Genomic DNA, 22,542 nt, shown 5'->3' on the forward strand with positions numbered 1-22,542 from the left:
TTGGCAGAGCTTCTTTGCCACAGATCTGTATCTCAAATAAAAAAAATCTCCTCTTTCAGGTCGCCGATGCCATCTTGGGGAATCAGATGTTCACCCACTATGACCGGGCCCACATTGCTCAGCTATGCGAGAAGGCCGGTCTCCTCCAAAGGGCACTGGAACACTTCACTGACTTGTATGACATCAAGCGAGCCGTGGTCCACACACACCTTCTCAACCCTGAGGTACAGGGCTGAAAGCGTACCTGATTTATGCATGAAGAACCATTGTTGACTTTAATGTTTTTGATGCTTACACACACACACACACACACACACACACACACACACACACACACACCAAGTCACTCTGAAGCCAGATGGGTGGCATCGTAAATTGAATAAATTTAATTGCTGGGCTGCACATGTGACGACTTCGGGCAGCTAGCAGAGGTCATACAACGCAAGGATCCAATGTACACAGTAAATTAAAAATTAAATTAAAGCACCTAGTGCAGGGGTAGGCAACCTTGGCTCTTTTATACCTCGTGGACTTCAACTCCCAGAATTCCTGAGCCAGCACAGCTGGCTCAGGAATTCTGAGAGTTGAAGTCCACGTGGCATAAAAGAGCCAAGGTTGCCTACCCCTGCACAAGTATAATCTTGACAGTGTCATTATTCATTCCAAAATCCCCTGGAATAATTCAGACTTAATCAATTTCCAGAAGACTAATAACAATGGGACCATTCTCACCTTTCAAGAGAAGGCCGTTTCAGAGACCTTTGGCCATCGCTGAGAGATTGAAGTTCAGCTGCATTTGAGAACAATTATTTTATTTAGAGGTAGTCCTTGACTTACGACCACAATTGAGCCCCAGATTTCCATTTCTAAGCAAGACGGTTGTTAAGTGAATTTGGCCCCATTTTATGATTCTTGCCAGAGTTGTTAAGTGAATCACTGCAGTTGTTAAGTTGGTAAGACGGTTGCTAAGTTAATCTGACTTCCCCATTGACGTGGCTGGTCAGAAGGCTGCAAAAGGTGATCACGTGACACACACACACACACACATGGGACACGGCAACCGTCATAAATATAAGCCAGAGAAGCATCTGAATTTGAATCACATGACCCTGGGGATGCAGCAATGATCATACGTGTGGAAACCGGTCATAAGCCACTTTTTTCAGTGCCGTTGTAACTTTGAACGGTCACTCAATGAATGGTTGTAAACCAAGGATCACCTGTACACCAAGCATACGTGTGTATTTAGTTTATTCCCAACACAATCAATAGACACAACTTAATTTCATTTTTGATGTGTGCCGTTGTGCCCACAGTAAAAAAAATATCACCGTAATCGTTATCTTGTTGACATCCAAGACAACAAAACACAGCATGGTAAAAATTAAACCAAAGTATAAAAACAATCTTAACCAAACTGCAAAGTACAAACATTCGATTCATAACTAACGGCATTATTTTGCACTCCAAAAGTGCTCCGAAAAGAACTTGGTTTTAGCAGCTTCCGAAAAGCCAGTACCAGGAGCCCTGGTGGCGCAGTGGTTAGAACGCAGTGTGGCAGACTAACTCTGCCCAGAGTCTGGAGTTCGATCCAGACGGAGGCTCGAGGTTGACTCGGCCTTCCATCCTTCCGAGTTTGGTAAAATGAGGATCCAGATTGTTGGGGTCAATAGGTCAGAGAGTGCTGTGAGGCGGCATATAAACCTTATTGCTATTGCTGTGTCGCCAATGGATTCATTTAATCCCAAAGGTGCTTTTTCACGAGGCAACTGGACTTCCTTGTTATTCTTTGAAGACATTTTGCTTCTCGTCCCAGAAGCTTCTTCAGCTCTTGACTGGAGGGTGGGGAATTCATTTAATTGGTTTATTTAACCAGACTTAGATGGGCACCCATCTCACCAAAAGAAGCTTCGTGGAGGGAGTTACCATTGCCAATCCTGGCTGAGAATTCTGGGAGTTAAAAACCCCATCCCTGCCAAAAGGTTCCTGTTGCGGAAGGCCATTCTCACCCATCACCTCTGATCTACATATTTCTGCCAAAAAGAAGTGTAAGCAAAACCACAGTCGTCTCTAACGATCCCTTCTGCTTGCAGTGGCTGGTCAACTACTTTGGCTCCCTCTCCGTGGAGGATTCCCTGGAATGCTTGCGGGCGATGCTGTCGGCAAACATCCGCCAGAACTTGCAGATCTGCGTCCAGGTGGCGTCCAAGTACCACGAGCAGCTTTCAACTCAGTCGCTCATTGAGCTCTTCGAGTCATTCAAGAGTTTTGAAGGTAGGTCAGTTGGGTTCTGAATCCATATCTCTGAGGGCTTTGGTTCCTTCTGGGTGTCCCTCGGCCCGTTGAGAGGAGCGCATCTCTTCAAGTCATCGGGCCAAGAGGTTGTCTTTTGTCCTCTTTGTCTGGTAAAGACAAGCAGATGGGGGGTGTCTCGATGGTGTCCATCACTAACGTGATATGTTAATACCACTTTACAACACCTCGGTAAGGCCAGATTTGGAATACTGCATCCAGTTTTGGTCACCACGATGTAAAGATGTTGAGACTCTAGAAAGAGTGCAGAGAAGAGCAACAAAGATGATTAGGGGACTGGAGGCTAAAACATATAGGGAACAGTTGCTGGAATTGGGTATGTGTAATTTAACGAAGAGAGGGACGAGGGGGGACATGATAGCAGTCTACCAGTATCTCGGGGGCTGCCCCAAAGAAGAGGGGGATCACTCTATTCTCCAAAGAACCTGAAAGCAGGACAAGAAGCAACGGATGGAAACTAATCAAGGAGAGAAGCAACCTAGAACTAAGGAGAAACTTCCTGACAGTGAGAACAATTAACCAGTGGAACAACCTGCCTCCAGAAGCTGTGAATGTTCCAACGCTGGAAGTTTTTAAGAAGAGACTGGACAGCCATTTGTCTGAAATGGTATAGGGTTTCCTGCCTGAGCAGGGGGTTGGACTAGATGACCTCCAAGGTCCCTTCCAACTTTTTGATTATTATTATTACTACCCAGTTGAAGGTGTCCTCCTTTGTGCTGTGATGCCAACTTCACTTTTGTGACCACCCCACCTTCTTACGGGCAGCCCTTCTGGCAGTTTCATTCAGGAAGTGATATCCTGCTGGAGAACTAAAAAAAAAAAAAAAAAGAAGATGTTGAGACTCTAGAAAGAGACCCTAGAACGAGTACAGAGAAGAGCAACAAAGATGATCAGGGGTCTGGAGATTAAAGCATAGGAAGAATAATTGAGGGAACTAGGTATACCGTATATACTTGAGTATAAGCCGAATTTTTCAGCCCACTTTTTGGGCTGAAAAATTCCACTTCGGCTTATACTCCAGTCAACAAAAAAAAACTTACCGAGGACTTGTGCGCGGCCGAGGCTTTGGTGCTTCCGGGATTGCGCGCACCTCTCCCAAGCCACCGCCGTCTGGAGACCTGCCGAAGTTTGGGGAGGTGCCCAAACCTCCCCAAACGTCAGCAGGTCTCCGGATCTCCGTCACCTGCCTGCCTGCTTCTTTCCGCTGCGGAAAGAAGCAGGCAGGCAGGGCACGGAGATCCGGAGACCTGCTGATGTTTGCGGAGGTTTGGGGAGGTGCGCGCGCACCTCCCCAAATCTCCCCAAACTTCGGTAGGTCTCCGGACGGCGGCGGCTTGGGAGAGGTGCGCGCGATCCTGGAAGCACCGAAGCCTCGGCCGCGCGCAAGTCCTCGGTAAGCTCCGGGCGGTCACTTGCTTCACGTCTCCTGAGGGAAGGGGGGGCGACTGGAGCGGGCGTGTTTCCTCGCCTGCTGGGCGCCGCGATTTGCCCGGGGAACGCGTGGGCCCCGAATGGCAGCGTGGAGCGAGGAAGCGGACAGCCAGGGCTTCCCCGAGAGCCGCGGCCACACAGGGTATTCCTGTGTATTCAGGCTTGCAAAATGGCGGATCGAGCCTCTGCTGGCGGCGGAGGCTTGCAGAACGGCGGATCGGCTTATACTCGAGTCACGAACTTTTTCCAGTTTTTGGGGGTGAAAATGGGGGTCTCGGCTTATACTCGAGTCGGCTTATACTCAAGTATATACGGTATTTAGCCTAGCGAAGAGAAGGACTGGGGATGACATGATAGCCGTCTTCCAATATTTGAGGGGCCATCACAGAGAAGAGGGGGTCAGCCTAGTCTTCAAAGCACCCGAGGGCAGGACAGGAAGTAATGGGTCAGTAAAGAGATACCCAACCTAGAAATAAGGAAAAAAATCCTGACCGGGAGAAGAGTTAATCAGAGGAACAACCTGCCTCCGGAAGGTGTGCATTCTCCATCACTGGAGGTTTTAAAGAAGAGACCGGGCAGCCATTTGCGCAGAATGGCATAGGATCTCCTTGCTCAAGGGACTTCAAAGTCCCTTTCAACCATATTATCTTAATGTTTGATAAAAGGCTGCAAAGATATTTATCTTGGGTCGTTGTCAGTGGATTTAAGTGTGACTAACCAAGGCTTGGATTGAAGGCTGACTGCCTTTCGTATTTTCAAACATCAGTATAATAGCTAGCGTATGTAATGCTTTATATGTAGACCGTGACTTACGACCAGTTGCTTAGTGACCAGAGTTAGGACGGATCCAAAGAAGGGGACTTGCGACCCAGATTTGAAGATCCAGTGGTCAGGCCTACCTCTGCAGACTAAAATTTGGCTGCTGGTAGCACACCATATTTACGGTTGTTTGCAGCCTCCCACGGTCACGTGACCACATTTTATGGCGGTTTTCATTTTATTTGCATTTTTCAGCAAGACTGCATCCAGAGCAAACCATTGTGCTGGAGATTTGCTTAACCACCAGCACAAAAAAAGTCATAAAATCAGATTGGTCGCATGCCTGACTTGTTGAATGACTATCCAGTCATAAGGATGGTAAAGGGCAAGCTCCATTATGTTTGTATGTCGAGGACTAAAGAGGAAGATCATGGCATCCGGCCCTCTCAATTCCTGGCAAATAGATGGGGAAGAAATGGAGGTAGTGACAGATTTTATTTTCCTGGGCTCCAAGATCACTGCAGATGGAGACTGTAGCCAAGAAATTAAAAGACGCTTGCTCCTCGGGAGGAAAGCCATGACAAATCTAGACAGCACACTAAAAAGCAGAGACATCACCCTGTCAACAAAAGTGCGTACAGTCAAGGCTATGGTCTTCCCGGTTGTAATGTATGGCAGTGAAAGTTGGACCATAAGAAAGGCTGAGCGCCAAAGAATTGAGGCCTTTGAGCTATGGTGCTGGAGAAGACTCCTGCGAGTCCCTTGGACTGCAAGGTGATCAAACCGGTCGGTCCTAGAGGAGATCAACCCTGACTGCTCTTTAGAAGGCCAGATCCTGAAGCTAAAACTCAAATACTTTGGCCACCTAATGAGAAGGAAGGACTCACTGGAGAAGAGCCTAATGCTGGGAAAGATGGAGGGCAAGAGAAGAAGGGGACGACAGAGAATGAGGTGGCTGGATGGAGTCACTGAAGCAGTAGGCATCAGCTTAAATGGACTCCAGCAGATGGTAGAGGACAGGAAAGCCTGGAGGATCATTGTCCATAGGGCCGCGATGGGTCGGACACGACTTCGCAACTAACAACAAAAGAGGAAATGTGGTTGGAGAAATCTGCTTTAGATCAGTTGTTATTTCGGCAGCAATGAGTGAGACTCAATGTTTTGTGAAAAGCAATTGCACTATGGCTACAGGGGAATCTTTTCAGCAAATGAAAAATTGGTTACAAGGGGCCCTTGGTGGTCTCTCGGCTTGGTTGTTTTCTTGCAGACCTTTCATTACCCAACTAAATAACATCATCAGTGCTAGATAGGAGTGGGGAAGGGGAGGAGGACGACGACTGTGGGGTCCTTGGTGGTCTCTGAGCTTGGTTGCTTTCTTGCGGACATTTCATTACCTAACTAGGTAACATCATCAGTGCACTATTAATCTAAATTCAATAATCTGTTAATCAATGTACACTAGTAGAAGTGTGTGGTTCTTGCTGTTCTCTGTTGTTTTTTGCAGACATTTCATTACCCAGCTATAACATAGGTAAAGGTTCCCCCGCACATGCGTGCTAGTCGTTTCCAATTCTAGGGGCCGGTGCTCATCTCCATTTCAAAGCTGAAGAGCCAGCGCTTGTCCGAGGACGTCTCCGTGGTCATGTGGCCGGCATGACTAGACACCAAAGGCGCACGGAACGCTGTTACCTTCCTACCATAGTGGTCCCTATTTTTCTACTTGCATTTTTACATTCTTTCGAACTGCTAGGCTGGCAGAAGCTGGGACGAGTAACAGGCGCTCGCTCTGCTACGCGGCCCTCGGGATTCGACCCGCCAAACTGCCGACCTTCTGATCGACAGGTTCAGCGCCCTAACCCACTGAGCCACCTCGTCCCTCTGGATAACATACACAATATAAAATGAGAGCAGACTCCAATCCCTGCTAGCACTGATGATGCTACCTAGTTGGGTAATGAAATGTCCGCAAGAAAACAAAACCAAGCTACAAATAGTCTCCTCTATCAAAAATCCATTACTTCCAAGCAACAAAAAGATTTCTGACCAGTTCTTTTCATGGTTACTCCCTTTTCTTTTCCACTCCCTTCAAGGTCTCTTCTACTTCCTGGGCTCCATTGTGAACTTCAGTCAAGACCCTGACGTGCACTTCAAATACATCCAAGCTGCGTGTAAGACTGGCCAAATTAAAGAGGTGGAAAGAATTTGCAGGGAGAGCAACTGCTACGATCCAGAACGTGTGAAGAACTTCCTCAAGGTAAAAAGGATAAGAGTGGGACACCCCCCCCTCTTTTTTTTCATATTGGGACCTTACTTATTACTAAAGCCGTGTTTATGGTCTAAATGGTGAGAGTAGTCCGGAGTTTTTCAAACTTGGTAACTTTTAAGATGGGTGGACTTCCGTCCTGCAGGGGAATTCTGGGAGTTGAAGTCCACAGGTCTTAAAAGTTGCCAAGTTTGAAAAACACTGGACTAGGAAGAGGTTGAGAGAAAGCCTGGCGGAATCCGGGCAACCCTGGTTGAATCCACAGATGGGATCGGAGCTTGTAAGCATAAAGAGCGGCTTGGACCAGTTTGCCTGGGAAGAAGAACTCCGTATTTGAACTCATGAAATAAAAGAAAAGCTCCAAGGTTTTTATATTTTATTTTTTAAAGTTCCCAGGATTCTCTGTACCTTACCCCTAATTCATGCATTAAATCTTACTGATCTAGACGACTCTTGTTTCTTTGGTCAAGATAGCGCTAGAGGGCTTGACCTTAGCATTTATTTTTATTTTTTTAGTTTACTTATTTATTTGTTGAGCTTAGATGTTCAGGTCTCTGAGCAGCTATTTCATGCCGTAGCATGAGAAAACTGAAGTCAGACTTTCGGATTGTCAAAGCTGCACCTTACAGGTGGCGTCCATGATTCTCCCTGAGTTTGGTTGCTTTCTTGCAGACATTTCATTACCCAACTAGGTAACATCATCAGTGCTAGAAGGGAGTGGCTGGTGGCTAGGCTGTCACTATTGGTGGGACTGTCCTGAAGATATTAACCAGTTGGGTAACGAAACGTCTGCAAGAAAACCACCAACCTCAGAAAGCACCAAGGACCCCACAACCCTGAGCTACAAATATTCTCTTCTGTCGATGGTTTCTTCTGCCTTGCTCTGCTTTTCCCAGAATTCCACAGAGGGACAGCAGGCAATCACCAGGTGGTGGAAGGCTGCTAGAGATAGCTTCCTGCTCCAGGGATACCAGGATCTTGGAGTAAATTCAGAAGATGGCTTTTGCGGTAGGACAGGTGTTATTTTAAAGGGCCACGAGATAGTTTCCTGCAAAACGGTGACCTAAAACCTACTGCTCTGGCATAATAGGCAGCCATTATACATAAGGTTGCAGTTGCCTCTCACTTGGATTATCTGGGGAGGCAGAAGGGCTGGCTAGGGTTTCAAGTTCGCTCAGCAGCCATCTGGGAGAGCAACGTACAAATCATCGTTGTTTGTGTCCATCATTTTCTGATCAGTCTGTTGTCTTTTGTGCTGTTCCCGGTGTCTGTGGAATATTCAGGACATGTACCAGGTAATTTTTCTATTAGAGGCTGTGCCGATCAGCTCGCACCTTCACTTTCCACTCCTGCGTAGCGTTATAGCTGGAGAATTCTGGGAGGTGCAGCCCTACTGCAGTTGTAGGGCACCCGATGGAAGAAACGGTGCATAAAGTTAAAATTTTGGGGATTTGATCTTGAAAATAATGCAGGGGTGTGGCTTAATTGGTAGCCTTGGCATACCTACCGACTACAGGTAGTCCTTGACTTACGGCCACAATTGAGCCAACATTTCTGTGGCTAAGCAAGACAGTTGTTAAGTGGGCTTGGCTCCATTTTGCGACCTTTTCCTGCCACAGTTGTGAAGTGAATCACTGCAGTTGTTCAATTAGTCACAGGGTTGTTAAGTGAATCTGGTTCCTCCATTGACTTTGCTGGTCAGAAGGTCACAAAAAGTGATCACATGACCCCGGGACACTGCAACCGTCATAAATACATGCCAGTTGCCAAGTGCCTGGATTTTGATCACTTGACCATGGGGATGCTGCAACGGTTGTAAGTGTGAACAATGGTTGTAAGTTGCTTTTCTCAGTGCCGTTGTAAATTTGAGTGGCCCCTAAACAAACTGTTGTAAGTCAAGGACTATCTGTAGCCTTCAGTTTATTCCTGCAGAGAGGTGAGGAACTTCCACTTTTAATGAAATTCAGGATGGGTGGAGCAGAGTTGCCGGTGGAGTTTCCTTAAAAAAAAATTGTGCTGAAATAACTCGATATTCTACACCAGGGGTCTTCAAACTTGGCCCTTTGATGACTTGTGGACTTCAACTCCCAGAATTCCTCAGCCAGGCTGAGGAATTCTGGGAGTTGAAGTCCACAAGTCATCAAAGGGCCAAGTTTGAAGACCCCTGTTCTACACAAAAAAAAACCTGATAACAAAAAAAAACAAAGCAGAACAAATCAGTTTTAAACCAAATTATGTTCACCTTTTTCATACAGACACTATAATGTAATACATAGAAAAATGTAGATTTCCTTAAATGTTAAAAATAAAAAATAACGATAAACCCAGATAGGGAATTGAAAAAGCCAGATCTGGATTTAAAAACCCCAGCACTAGCAACTTTGGGGAGGAATCGTAAATTCTCCCAGAAGGGGCCACCAATTCTGAAAGTTGAAGTCTACCTGTCTGAAACCTTTCAAGATTGTGCACCCCTGGCCTAGAGTTACACTACACGGCTCTTGCTTTTAAAAGCTTCGGCACCCTGCTTCAAACATTTGGCTTCCAAGCAAGAATCTCATTTAATAAGGTGAAATCTGTCTTTCAAATGAAGGCAGCCTTGACCATCAACCCACAACTTTACCTATACGCACACATAGTAGGAAGCAGAATTAGGGCAGTGTATTTTTTCCTCTTTGGCAAAAATTTCCCTCTCTGAATATCTGGGAATTGTTTAACCGCTGCAATTTATGAGCCTGGGTGGGCGGGGGACGGGACAAAATGCCTATATCTTGTTTCTTGCAATCCCAGAGTTTATCCAGCACACTCGAGAATTGCTGCAGCTGATAAATACCGATGCTTAGAATAGGCTTGTAATCCTTTGTGGTCTTGTGCTTTTGGTCAAACACTTTTGGGGACCCAAGCCGGCTGGAAAGCTGTGTTTGGATCCTCCGTAGCTTTAAAAGGACTGTAGGAACTTGGAGACGACGGGAGACCTTAAAACGTGTCCTTTTAACGAAAGATTTGAATGGGAATTCAGCTGTTCCTGGCTAGTTGACCCGTTGGGCTTATCTATGCAAAGACTGATCACATTGTTTGGTTGCCATTTTATATTTGATATCTTGGGTAAAAAGTTAAAGGGATTGTGTTTCAGATTATTGTTGGCTTTTTCGCTGTAGAGCTGAGTAGCCCCAGACAGCCATTCAATAAATAAATTTAACAAATCCCCGCTTTCTGTTTGCAGGAAGCCAAGTTGACAGACCAGCTCCCGCTGATCATTGTTTGTGACCGCTTTGACTTTGTTCACGACCTGGTCCTGTACCTGTATAGGAACAATCTCCAGAAATACATTGAGATCTACGTGCAAAAGGTAAGATCATCTATTAAGGCACAACTTGTGGTTTTGTTCTTTCATTTTCATTTATTGATCCAATTTAGAAAGCGCCCATCTCCCTTAAAGAGGGACTCTGGGCAGCGTGCAAATAAAATATCAAAACATAAAAACTGCGTGTAAAATATAAAAAGAGGCTAAGATTATTAAAATGCAACATTAAAAAGTTAATTAAAAGGTGCCTTGGGGGCACTAACCAGCTCCATGGCTTCATATTCATCTGTGAACCCCAAGGAAGACAGCAGAACCAGGACTTCAGACATTTCCCAAACGCCAGGGGGTGTGAGACGATATTTCGGGGGGGGGGGCGTGAAAACTTGGGTTTTCAAAATTATAGGATATCTGCATAACCCGTTGCCGTTATTTTGAACTTTTGTAAGGGGTGCGAGAAAATAGAAGCGTTCTAGGGGCGCAGGGTATAAAAAAGTTTGGCCGCCGCTGATTTAGCAGCTTAACGAGGCTCCTTCGTTGAACTACACCGGCAGCAATGGCCCGAAGCTGCTTCATCTATCAAACCCTCTGTGAAGTTTCAGGAAGCTTGGCTTCTGTGGTCGCTGGTGGTTTTAACATCTTTTAATTCTTTTGCTTTCTTTTTGGGTTTTGTGTGAGTCCTCTGGAGTGGGCAACTGCAGATAGTCCTCAACTTATGGCCACAACGAAGACCCACATTTCCATTACTAAACAAGACAGATATTAAATGGGTTTTGCCCCATTTTACGACCTTCCTTGCCACACTTGTTAAATGAAAGCAGAGGGTTGGACTAGAAGACCTCCCAAGATCCCTTCAAACTCTGTTCTGATTGACTGATTGATTGATTGATTGATTGATTCACTGCAGTTGTGAAGTTAGCAATGACTGTTAAGTGACTCTGGCTTCCCCATTGACTTTGGTCATCGGAAGGTTGCAAAAAGGGGATTAAATGACCCCGGGACACTGCAGCCGTCAGAAATACGTGCCCATTGCCAGGCGTCTGAATTTTGATTATATGGGGGTGCTGCGTGAGTGTGAAAAACGGGTCATACATCACTTTTTTCAGTGCTGTGTAACTCCCACGGTCACTAAACGAGTGCTTGTAAGTTTGTGATGGTGGCGAATGCTTGTAAGTTGGGGACTGCCTGTATATGCCAACTGATGACTTGACCTGACCTGGCCTGGCCTGAATTGAATTGAATTTGAATTATGGCTGCAGGTGAACCCGAGCCGTCTTCCAGTGGTCATTGGTGGCTTGTTGGACGTGGACTGCTCTGAAGATGTCATCAAGAACTTGATGTTGGTGGTGAGAGGACAATTCTCCACTGATGAACTTGTCGCCGAAGTGGAAAAAAGGAACAGGTAATTTCCTGTGAATTCTCATGTTTCAGTCCCAGGCATAGCCGCAGGCTGAATATAGTCCATATTTATTTCATTCGTGGCTGGCTGGGGAATTCTGGGAGTCGAAGTCCACAAGCCTTAAAGTTGTTGAGATTGGGGACCCCGGTCCTAGAAGGCAACAAAACTGCCAGCCCCATTTAGGAGCTGTCTAAAACCCAATGCCGTTTCCTCCTTAGGTTAAAACTCCTCCTGCCTTGGCTGGAAGCAAGAATTCACGAGGGTTGCGAAGAACCGGCTACCCACAACGCCCTGGCTAAAATTTACATCGATAGCAACAATAACCCGGAAAGGTTTTTACGAGAGAACCCCTATTACGACAGCCGCGTGGTGGGAAAGTACTGTGAGAAGAGAGATCCGCATCTGGCTTGTGTGGCTTACGAGCGAGGACAGTGTGACCAGGAGCTTATCAATGTGAGTTTCTTGGTAAAGAGGATGGTGAAAAAAAGGAGAGAAATGGGGTGGGTGGGGTGGTTCCTGGTTCATTCTTCTGAGGCTGAGGAATCCGTTTGGTATAGATCGGCCTCGTGTTACGAGCGCATTTGGGACATGAGTTACGAATATTCTCTTCAGTGGGTCTCACTGTTAATGGCGTCAATCATTATACAGAACCCTTGTAAGATGAGATGGGATGAGAGAAGATAGGATGAGATGAGATAGGATGAGATAAGATAGGGTGAGGTGAGATGAGATGAGATGAGATGAGATGAGATAACCTTTTGTTGTTGTTAGTTGCGAAGTCATGTCCGACCCATCGCCACCCCATGGACAACGTTCCTCCAGGCCTTCCTGTCCTCGACCATCTTCTGGAGTCCATTTAAGCTCACGCCTACTGCTTCAGTAACTCCATCCAGCCACCTCATTCTCTGTCGTCCCCTTCTTCTCTTGCCCTCAACCTTTCCCAGCATTGGGCTCTTCTCCAGTGAGTCCTTCCTTCTTCTCATTAGGTGGCCAAAGGATTGGTGAGTTTCCACTTCAGGATCTGGCCTTCTAAAGAGCAGTCAGGGTTGATCTCCTCTAGGACGGACCGATTTGATCGCCTTGCAGTCCAAGGGACTCGCAGGAGTCTTCTCCAGCACCAGAGTTCAAAGGCCTCCATTCTTTGGTGCTCAGCCTAAGTCCAAGATAACATTTATTGTCTTTTTTTTTTTACTGTGGGCACAACGGCACACATCAAAAATGAAATTTAGTTGCCCGCTCTCAAAGTGAACACATATATGACACACACCTAAACATACTACATACAACATACGTATAGACCCACACCCCCGCAAATGCGCAACGTATAAATATGAAACCCTGACCATCTTGAATATATAACGCAGGGAGGAAGCTTGAGAGTTCACCAACTGTAAAGACCGATTTTAACATTCTTTGCTTGATGGTTCACGAGAAGCGAAGCCACGGCTATCCTAGTTTGTACGTTTGTGGAAACTGAGTCGAGACTAGGGGTAGGCAACCTTGGCTCTTTTATGACTCCTGGACTTCAGCTCCCAGAATTCCTGAGCCAGCCATGCTGAGGAGAAAGGGAGAGGTTTCCATGCTGAGCCATGCCGGCTCAGGAATTCTGGGAGTTGAAGTCCACGAGTCATTAAAAGAGCCAAGGTTGTCTACCCCTGGTCCAGCCTCTTGACTTGTTCAGAGCTCTGCAGGAAAAGCCTGTTCCAAGCTAGTTAAGGGGTCCAGCATATTTATTTTCCCCTTTGTTTTTTTCAGGCTTCAGAAACCGTGTCCTGAACCTTTGGGGTCTTTGGCTCTCTCTCTCTCTCTGACCTTGGTGGTTTTCTTGCAGATGTTTCATTACCAAACTAGGTAACATCATCAGTGTGAGGGGCTGCCGGTGCTAGCTAGTTTGGTAATGGAATACAGCCAAGCTCAGAGAGCCTCAAGGACTCCAGAATTCCACCCAGAAGTATAAATAAATACTCTTCTTCCGCTGGCAGTGTGAAACTTTGTTCTTTTCCCCCACCAAAGGAGGCCCTCGTCCTCATTGTGTCAACCCCTTTTGTCCTCCAGGTATGCAACGAGAATTCCCTCTTCAAGAGCCTCTCCCGGTACTTGGTGCGCCGTAAGGATCCGGAACTGTGGGCCAGCGTGCTGCTCGAGAGCAACCCTTACCGGCGGCCTCTCATTGACCAGGTGGGCTCTCTTGAGGCCTCTGCGCTGGCTGGCATGTGGGATGAGTGTGGGGAAAAAAAAGCAATGCTGAGTTGACCGTTGCGCCCTCTTTGGTGGCTAGGTTGTGCAGACAGCTCTCTCCGAGACTCAGGATCCCGAAGAGGTCTCCGTCACCGTCAAGGCTTTCATGACCGCTGACCTCCCGAATGAACTTATTGAACTGTTGGAGAAAATTGTCCTGGATAATTCTGTGTTCAGTGAACACAGGTTAGTACTTTGTCTGCCCCATTCTCTCTCTCTCTCTCTCTCTCTCTCTCTCTCTCTCTCTCTCTCTCTCTCTCTCTCTCTCTCTCTCTCTCTCTCTCTCTCTCTCTCTCTCTCCCTCCCTCCCTCCCTCCCTCCCTCCCTCCCCTCCCTCCCCTCCCTCTCCCCCTCCCTTTCTCCCCCCTCCCTCTTTCTCTTCTGTTCTCCCCATGCCTCCCTCCCCCTTTTCCCTTCTCCTCTCTCTCCCCTCCCTCTCTTTCTCTTCCCTTTTCCCCCTCTCCCCCTCCCTCTCTTTCTCTCCCCTCCCTCTCCCCTTCTTTCTCCTCCTCTTTCCCCCTTTCTCTCCCCCCTCTCTTCCCCTCTCCCCCTTTCCCCATTCATCTATCCATTTGTCTAGCTCAGGGGTAGGCAACCTTGGCTCTTTTGTGACTCGTGGACTTCAACTCCCAGAATTCCTGAGCCAGCCATGCTGAGGAGAAATGGAGAGGTTGCCAGGCTGAGCCAGGCTGGCTCAGGAATTCTGGGAGTTGAAGTCCATGAGTCATAAAAGTGCCAAGGTTGATTACCCCTGGTCTAGCTAGCTAGCTATATTTCTATCAATCATCTACTCACCTAGCTACCTATTGTAACAAATTAATGGCTGCCTAGCTTACACGGAGGTGACTCCAGGCGGCTTGCAACATGAAAGATCATAACATAAAAACCCACAAGCCCCACCACTCATCCCCACGGTAGCAGTAATACAATCAAACCATCCATTTGATTGGCTCCATCTCCACTTGGGGTCCCCAGACCCGCTGACAAAACCACATCATTGGGGCCTTTCAAAAAAGCAGTAAAGTGGGGGCCAACTGTACCAGGGGGAGAACGATGTTCCATAGAGAGGGGGCCTCCACTGAGAAGGCCCTTTTTGTGGGCCCGCAAGATGTCCATCTCTGATTGATTGGACCCATAACACACCCTGCCTTCCCTTCTTGATGCGTCATTTGATCTTCTCCCCTTTCCCATAATATCTGGACAAATGACTCTCTTCTTTTCACTCTTCAGAATCTTAGAGTAGACAAATCAGAGCTAAGGCTTGTGGTCTCTTAAGTTAGTATTTCCAAACCTTGACAACTTTAAGACATATAGACTTCAACTCCCAGAATTCCCCAACCAGCAATGCTAGCTGGGGAATTCTGGGAATTAAAGTCCAGGTGAGTCTTAAATTTGTCCGTTGAAGTCTGGTAAGTCTCCAGCTTATGATGATGATCTATTTGCATCTTATTGCTTTTTTTTTTAAAGGAATCTCCAGAACCTGCTCATTCTGACAGCAATCAAGGCTGACCGCACCCGGGTCATGGAATACATCAATCGCCTGGATAACTATGATGCCCCTGACATCGCCAACATTGCCATCAGCAACGAACTTTTCGAAGAAGCCTTTGCCATCTTTCGGAAATTTGACGTCAACACTTCTGCCATCCAGGTAACTTCGACCCTTCCCAGCCAAATTTGATGTGCCAATGATGGCTGAAAGTTGCTTTGATCTTGAATTCCATCTCCTGGTGCGCCACTAGATAAAACCCATGCGCTCTAGCATTTATAATACATACTTTTTGTGGGTGAGGTGGGGTGCGGGTGGGGTCCTTGGTTCTCTGCGGGCTTGGTAGTTTTATTGCAGATATTTCATCACCAAACTAGATAACTTCCATCAGTGCACTACTGTGGAGATTTTCAGTCATCCAGGTCATGGCTGTCCCAAGGATGCTTTTTCAGAAGGCAACTGGACTTGTGTTTTCTCCTTGGAAGACGTTTCGCATCTTACCCAAGAAGCTTCTTCAGTTCTGACTGAATGTGGAGGATGGAAGCATCCGCAAAGTACACATTTTGCACAGAGAGGACCGCTGGTTTGAAAGAGGGGTCGAAAAGGCCATCTATTTTAATAATAATAATAATGATGATGAAGAAGAAGAAGAAGAAGAAGAAGAAGAAGAAGAAGAAGAAGAAGAAGAAGAAGAAGAAGAAGAAGAAGAAGAAGAAGAAGAAGAAGAAGAAGAAGAAGAAGAAGACCTTGGAGGTCATCTAGTCCAACCCCCTGCTCAGGCAGGAAACCTTATACCATTTCAGGCAAATGGCTGTCCAGTCTCTTCTTAAATTTTAAGACTGAACATCCCTCTCTCAACAGAGGGGGAGGGATACCACCTATCTCTTCTTTAAAACAGTCCTTTCAGGGGTTTTAATTTAATTTAATTTAATTGGGTTTTAGTTTAACTTCAGGGATTGTAATTTAATTTAATTAATTTAATTTAATTATAGTTTTAACTGATTTTAATTTTGTATGCTGAGTCCTACGGGAATAGGGCGGTATATAAATTTAAATAATAAATAAATAAATAAATTTCCAAGAAGGCTCCCTACCTATTTGCATTGTTCAGGTGATCCGGAGGGCACAGATAAATCTCCAAGTGGCCTTAACGACTCTCTGAAAGGAGTGCTAAACAACCAGATGGCTGCAAAGAATATAAATCCTTCTATCCTCCACCATTCAGTCAGAACTGAAGAAGCTTCTTGGACTAGAAGCGAAACATCTTCAAGGAAAAAGACAAAGCCCAATTGCCTTTTGAAAAGAAAAAAAAACCAACTTTGGTACTTTACTCAGTCAGTAGAGTACTCTACTCAGTATAGGACCCAGAAAATTGGTGGAGCAGTGGGCTAATGCCTCCTTAAGTAACACCAGCTGCCTGCAATTACTGCAGGTTCGAGTCCCACCAGGCTCAAGGTTGACTCAGCCTTCCATCCTTCCGAGGTAGGTAAAATGAGGACCCAGATTGTTGGGGGCAATTAAGCTGACTTTGTAATAATGCCGCTTGTGGGGTGTGTGAAAGCCCTAATAAGCAGGCATATACATAGAATGAAGGCTACTGCTAAGCTTGTAAGCCGCCCTGAGTCTTCGGAGAAGGGCGGGATATAAATGGAATTTTAAAAATAAAATAAAATTCAGAGATGGGACTGGAATTTGTTTGCACCCTTTCTTCACCCACACGGTTCCGAGTGTCTTTGTTTCAAGTGCCTATAACTTCCATCTGTCTGGCTAATGATGTAGTTCAATGGGTCTCAACCTCTTCTTCAAAATGAGCCCCTTTTAAATACCCGTGGTGGCTACGGACCATAGCTATGGAACACCCCCCCCCCCAAAAAAAAACACCCTCAAGTTTTAAATCATAACATTTTTTCAAGCCTTTCTCGGACCCCCGTATGATAACAATGTGCCCCCCCCAGGGGTTTGCAGAACACGGGTCGAGAGCCACTGATGTAGGGTTGTGTTTTTTTATTTCTTAAAAGTCAAGTCTTCTCCAGCTCTTTGGATGTTCTTATCGTTGCTTCCTTGCACCACAAGAGGTTTTCCCAACTGCAGTTGAGTCCGTCGTCTTTGCAAGGCTCTTGTGGAAAGTTGTTGCTCTTTTTTTCTAGGTTTTGATCGAGCACATTGGGAACCTGGACCGAGCCTATGAGTTTGCTGAGCGTTGCAATGAGCCTGCCGTGTGGAGCCAGCTGGCCAAAGCTCAGCTCCAGAAAGGGATGGTGAAGGAAGCCATTGACTCCTACATCAAAGCAGACGATCCGTCGTCCTACATGGAGGTTGTCCAGGCTGCCAACACAAGCGGTAGGGAATTGATGGCTGTTTTCCCCCCTCGCCCCTGCTCCCCATTAAGTAGCCTTCGTGAGAACACACAATACGCCTCCCGTGGCCCTTAATCGGGTGGGCAACCTCGGCTCTTTTACGACTGGCGGACTTCAACTCCCAGAATTCCTGAGCTGGGGCTGACCTAAGGAAGGAAAGAAAGAAAATGGAGCAAGCGGTTGAAGGGCTCTCTGGAAATTGAGTTGGGGCAACTGGATTTATTTTTATCTTGTTGGTTTGAGACGTTTCGCCAGAACGGGGTTGGACTAGAAGACCTCCAAGGTCCCTTCCAGCTCTGTTATTCTGTTAACTTCCTCAGTCTGAGCAAGTTGGTTAGGGCAGGGGTAGGCCACCTTGGCTCTTTTATGACTCGTGGACTTCAACTCCCAGAATTCCTGAGCCGGCATGGCTCAGCATGGAAACCTCTCCCTTTCTCCTCAGCGTGGCTGGCTCAGGAATTCTGGGAGTTGAAGTCCATGAGTCATAAAGCGGCCTAGGCCAGGGGTAGGCCACCTTGGCTCTTTGATGACTCGTGGACTTCAACTCCCAGAATTCCTGAGCCAGCACGGCTCAGCATGGAAACCTCTCCCTTTCTCCTCAGCGTGGCTGGCTCAGGAATTCTGGGAGTTGAAGTCCATGAGTCATAAAGCGGCCTAGGCCAGGGGTAGGCCACCTTGGCTCTTTTATGACTCGTGGACTTCAACTCCCAGAATTCCTGAGCCGGCATGGCTCAGCATGGAAACCTCTCCCTTTCTCCTCAGCGTGGCTGGCTCAGGAATTCTGGGAGTTGAAGTCCATGAGTCATAAAGCGGCCTAGGCCAGGGGTAGGCCACCTTGGCTCTTTGATGACTCGTGGACTTCAACTCCCAGAATTCCTGAGCCAGCACGGCTCAGCATGGAAACCTCTCCCTTTCTCCTCAGCGTGGCTGGCTCAGGAATTCTGGGAGTTGAAGTCCATGAGTCATAAAGCGGCCTAGGCCAGGGGTAGGCCACCTTGGCTCTTTTATGACTCGTGGACTTCAACTCCCAGAATTCCTGAGCCGGCATGGCTCAGCATGGAAACCTCTCCCTTTCTCCTCAGCGTGGCTGGCTCAGGAATTCTGGGAGTTGAAGTCCACGAGTCATCAAAGAGCCAAGGTGGCCTACCCCTGCTCTAGGTGGAAACAAACTTTTCCAGTCTGTGGTTTACAAAAAACTGGAACCTCAAATCAGCCAGCTGGAAAGGCCAAGCTAGAAACTGAATCTGTAAACTCGCGCAGTCTCAATTAGAAGAGAACATTGGTAGCTCAGGGTTGAACCTGTGGGGTACTTGGTGCTCTCTGAGCTTGGTGGGGTGTTTTTTTTTTTTTTGCAGACCTTCCACTATCAAACCAACCAACAGTAAACCCCAACCTAATTCAAGAACATTCCCACCAACACTGACAGGGCAAAGCCACTAATGTATAGAAACATAGAAAACTCATGGCACAAAAAGATCCAGTGGTCTATCGAGTCTGCCCTTTGAGGGTTTTTTTCTTTTCGTTTTCTTTTTTAATAATCATAATAATAATAATAGTAATAATAGTAATAATAATAATATAGTGATGATGATGATGTGGTAACAATAATAATGCTGGAAGGTACCTTGGAGGTCATCTAGTCCAACCCCCTGCTCAGGCAGGAAACCCTATACAATTTCAGACAAATGGCTGTCCGGTCTCTTCTTAAAAACTTCCAGTGTTGGAGCATTCACCGCTTCTGGAGGCAGGTTGTTCCACTGGTTAATTGTTCTCACTGTCAGGAAATTTCTCCTTAGTTCTAGGTTGCTTCTCTCCTTGACTAGTTTCCATCCGTTGCTTCTTGTCCTGCTTTCAGGTGCTTTGGAGAACAGCTTGACTCCCTCTTCTTTGGGGCAGCCCCTGAGATATTGGAGCACTGCTATCGTGTCATCCCTACTCCTTATGTTAATTAGACTCTTCATTTATTATTTTTGAAATAATTGTTCGCTCTTTTTTAATTTTATTTTTAAAATTTTGTCAGATGATGGACATGTGCTTATCCCAAGCATGTTTAAACTCAGTTACTGAGAACTGACCCACTTATAAGTTGATTCCAAGCTTCCATTCCTCTGTAAGGTCATCCTTTCTAACATGACTTTTAAACTTCCCTCCTGGCCAGTTGAGGTTATGCCCCTGCATTCGTAATTTGAGGTTAATATTGAAAATACAGGTAGTCCTTTAGCCCCCAACTGAGCCCAGCATTTCTGTTGCTAAGTGAGACATGGGTTAAGTGAATTTTGCCCCATTTCTTTCTTGCCCATTTTATGACCTTTCTGGAGCGAATCGCTGCAGTTGTTAAATTAGTAACACGGTTGCTAAGTGAATCTGGCTCTCCTATTGACTTTGCATGTCAGAAAGTCACAAAAGGGGATCACATGACCCCAAGCTACTGGAACCGTCATAAATATGAGTCAGTTGCCAAGTGCCTGAATTTTGACCACGTGACCACAGCAGATGCTGCAACTGTCGTAAGTTTGAAAAATGGTCATAACTGTTGTAAGTTGAGGACTGTCTGTACTGCCTTCTAGAACCTTTTTCATGCTCTTAAGGTTAATCCAAGAGGACTCCTACCAGTGCTGACAGGGCAAGCCACTAGCTAATAAATAAATGGCGAACCCCACTGCCTTCTTGCATTGATGACGTTACCTAGTTGGGTAAGGAAATGTCTGCAAGAAAAGAAGCTCAGAGAGAACCAAGGACCCATCAGATTTCTTGGGGTCCCACTGACTCTTCTCTCTACCAGATATTGCCTCCTTTTTTTGATTCTCTCTGGGTAGATTATAAAAATGGCAAAAGCCTCCGAAACCAGAGGAAACGTCTAACGTGACTTTGGCTGTCCCTCTTCCTGTCTCCTTCCCCGAGCGAATGCAATTCGAGTGTCGTCTTCCCCTTTCAACACGGTTCTCTCTTCAGATCCCTTTCTCTGCGCACCTATGTACAAAGGCTAGAGGTGGTCACCTCTCCTATGGGAAAAGAGCCCGTGTACTTGGGAAGTACATTTATTCGGCAACAGATGTGTGAACGGGCATGCCCAGTACAACGAGTAGATGACAAAGAAGTGGATTGTTCGGCTGACCTGATTTTTTTTCTCCCCCCCCCCACTCCCCCCCTTCCTCCCAGTTTTGGGAACCTTGTGTTCCACTCCGCAAGAATGAGCAACTGTTTGGCTCTAATAAAATTCCAGACACAGCCCGATCTTAAAGTAGAAATTAATCGGCACACTGATGGCTCAGTCTTTTGGGTTTCGCCAGGGCTGCACATGCTGGGATTGCCTCTCTCTTTCCTCCCCCCCCCACTTCCCATTCCTGATTTTAAAGGGACATTTGTCACCGGGTTGAGCTTGCCCTGGCGAGGCTGGCAATCGCCATGACCGTTATATCCGTCTCTCCTGCCTCCTTTTCAAAGGATAGGGACCGAACGGCCCGCAAATGGTTCTTGCGATGTGACTAGGAGCTGCCTCCTCTCTTTTTTTTTTGTTCCCCACCTAGGCAACTGGGAAGAGCTGGTGAAGTACTTGCAGATGGCTCGCCGAAAGGCCAGGGAATCCTACGTGGAGACGGAGCTTATTTTTGCTCTGGCCAAAACAAACCGCCTGGCTGAACTGGAAGAATTCATCAACGGGCCCAACAACGCTCACATTCAGCAAGTGAGTGCTTCCAACCCCGGGTTTTTTTAATCTGCAGGCTGAGGGTTTCCTCTTAATCCTCAGATTAGACGTCTGCCTTCCATCTCTCTGCAGGGTTGGGAAGGTCAGTAGTCCCCCCCCACACCCTTTTTTCATTTATTTATTAATTATTTATTTATTTTATGTCATCCGTCTTCCCTACAAGGTGACTCTGGGGCAGCTTTTGTAAGAATTGCCAGCCAAACGTGGCATTTCCTTCCCCCCCCACCACCACCCAACTTGTCTGCTGGTGGTTACCGTGATGGAGACTCTTAGGCAGGATTTGGGAGCCCTCGGTGGGGTGAAGGAAGGCGAGGGAACTGGGGTTGGGAAGAAGCTGGTTGGAACCATCACCCCGCCCTGATGCGCTTTGCCAGCTCTTGAGCGAGTTACGGGTCCTTCTCCCACCTCGCAAGGGGGTTGTAAGAAAAATAAAGTCAGGAGGGAGTCGGGGCTGCAGGTGCTGCTCTGATCTCCTCGTGGGAAGCGCAGAAGAAACGGGAGATAAGTGAATCTTTAGACTTGATGTGTTGGCTCCAGCTGTAACACACTCAGTAACAGGGATGATTTGGGCAATGTCATGCCTCCCTCTGAGCCTGAATCTGCGGAGGAAAATGAGCGGGAAGGGGCGGGGGACCCTATGGAAGCAGGAGGGAGAGGGGTCTGTGGCTTCGGAGGGATGTGGGGAGGAGCAGGCCGAGGCAGGCCAGGGCCCTTCAGGATTGGAAGAGGAGGAACAGGAGAGGGAGAGTTCAGGAGATGAGCAAGGGCCACCCCCACCTGATCCTAGTGTTCTGTACCAGCCTGCTACCGGCCCTGCAGAAAAGGCAGGGACAACCCCTTTTACAAGAAGGCAAGAGGCTGGAATTACGCCTGCCAAATTTATTGCTACAAAAACAAATAGAACAAGACACGAACCAAGAAACAGGAGCTTTTCAAGCGGTTGCCTTCAGCAAACCAGCCCTCCCACGCATTCCCCCTTAAATACAGTTCAGGGTGTGGCTTCTCTCTGCCTCCTTCCGAGGAGCCCCATTGCCTTCCTCTGTTTACTCCTGACTGACTGCCTCCTGCGTCGGGCATCCTTGAACAGGGCCAGCTGTGGGTCATCTTCATCCACGCTGTCAGGCTCACACAGCTGGGTTTGAGTCATAACCAGGTGAGAGGGGCCTGGCTGAGGGCTCTCATCAAGCTGTCCAATCCCCTCAGCAAGCTCTTCAACACCCCCCTCCTCCTCCTCCTCTGAGTCGTCCGACCCAACTGCCGAACCCATAGGCTGACCCTGAATCACAACA

General features: G+C 47.0%; 1 protein-coding gene across 1 annotated transcript in view; it reads left to right on the top strand.

The window, feature by feature from the left end:
• Positions 1–22,542, top strand: part of CLTC (clathrin heavy chain) — a 117,266-nt gene that overhangs the window by 67,469 nt on the left and 27,255 nt on the right. Inside the window, exons 12-22 of the mRNA XM_083379647.1 lie at positions 60–224; positions 2,094–2,274; positions 6,594–6,757; positions 9,987–10,112; positions 11,324–11,466; positions 11,682–11,916; positions 13,519–13,641; positions 13,742–13,887; positions 15,169–15,352; positions 17,338–17,530; positions 21,075–21,232. Of these exons, the coding sequence (XP_083235773.1) occupies positions 60–224; positions 2,094–2,274; positions 6,594–6,757; positions 9,987–10,112; positions 11,324–11,466; positions 11,682–11,916; positions 13,519–13,641; positions 13,742–13,887; positions 15,169–15,352; positions 17,338–17,530; positions 21,075–21,232 (1,818 nt within the window). The remainder of the gene's footprint in view (positions 1–59; positions 225–2,093; positions 2,275–6,593; positions 6,758–9,986; positions 10,113–11,323; positions 11,467–11,681; positions 11,917–13,518; positions 13,642–13,741; positions 13,888–15,168; positions 15,353–17,337; positions 17,531–21,074; positions 21,233–22,542) is intronic.

This window comes from Vipera ursinii (assembly GCF_947247035.1).
Source record: "Vipera ursinii genome assembly, chromosome: 1".
Lineage (NCBI taxonomy): Eukaryota > Metazoa > Chordata > Lepidosauria > Squamata > Viperidae > Vipera > Vipera ursinii.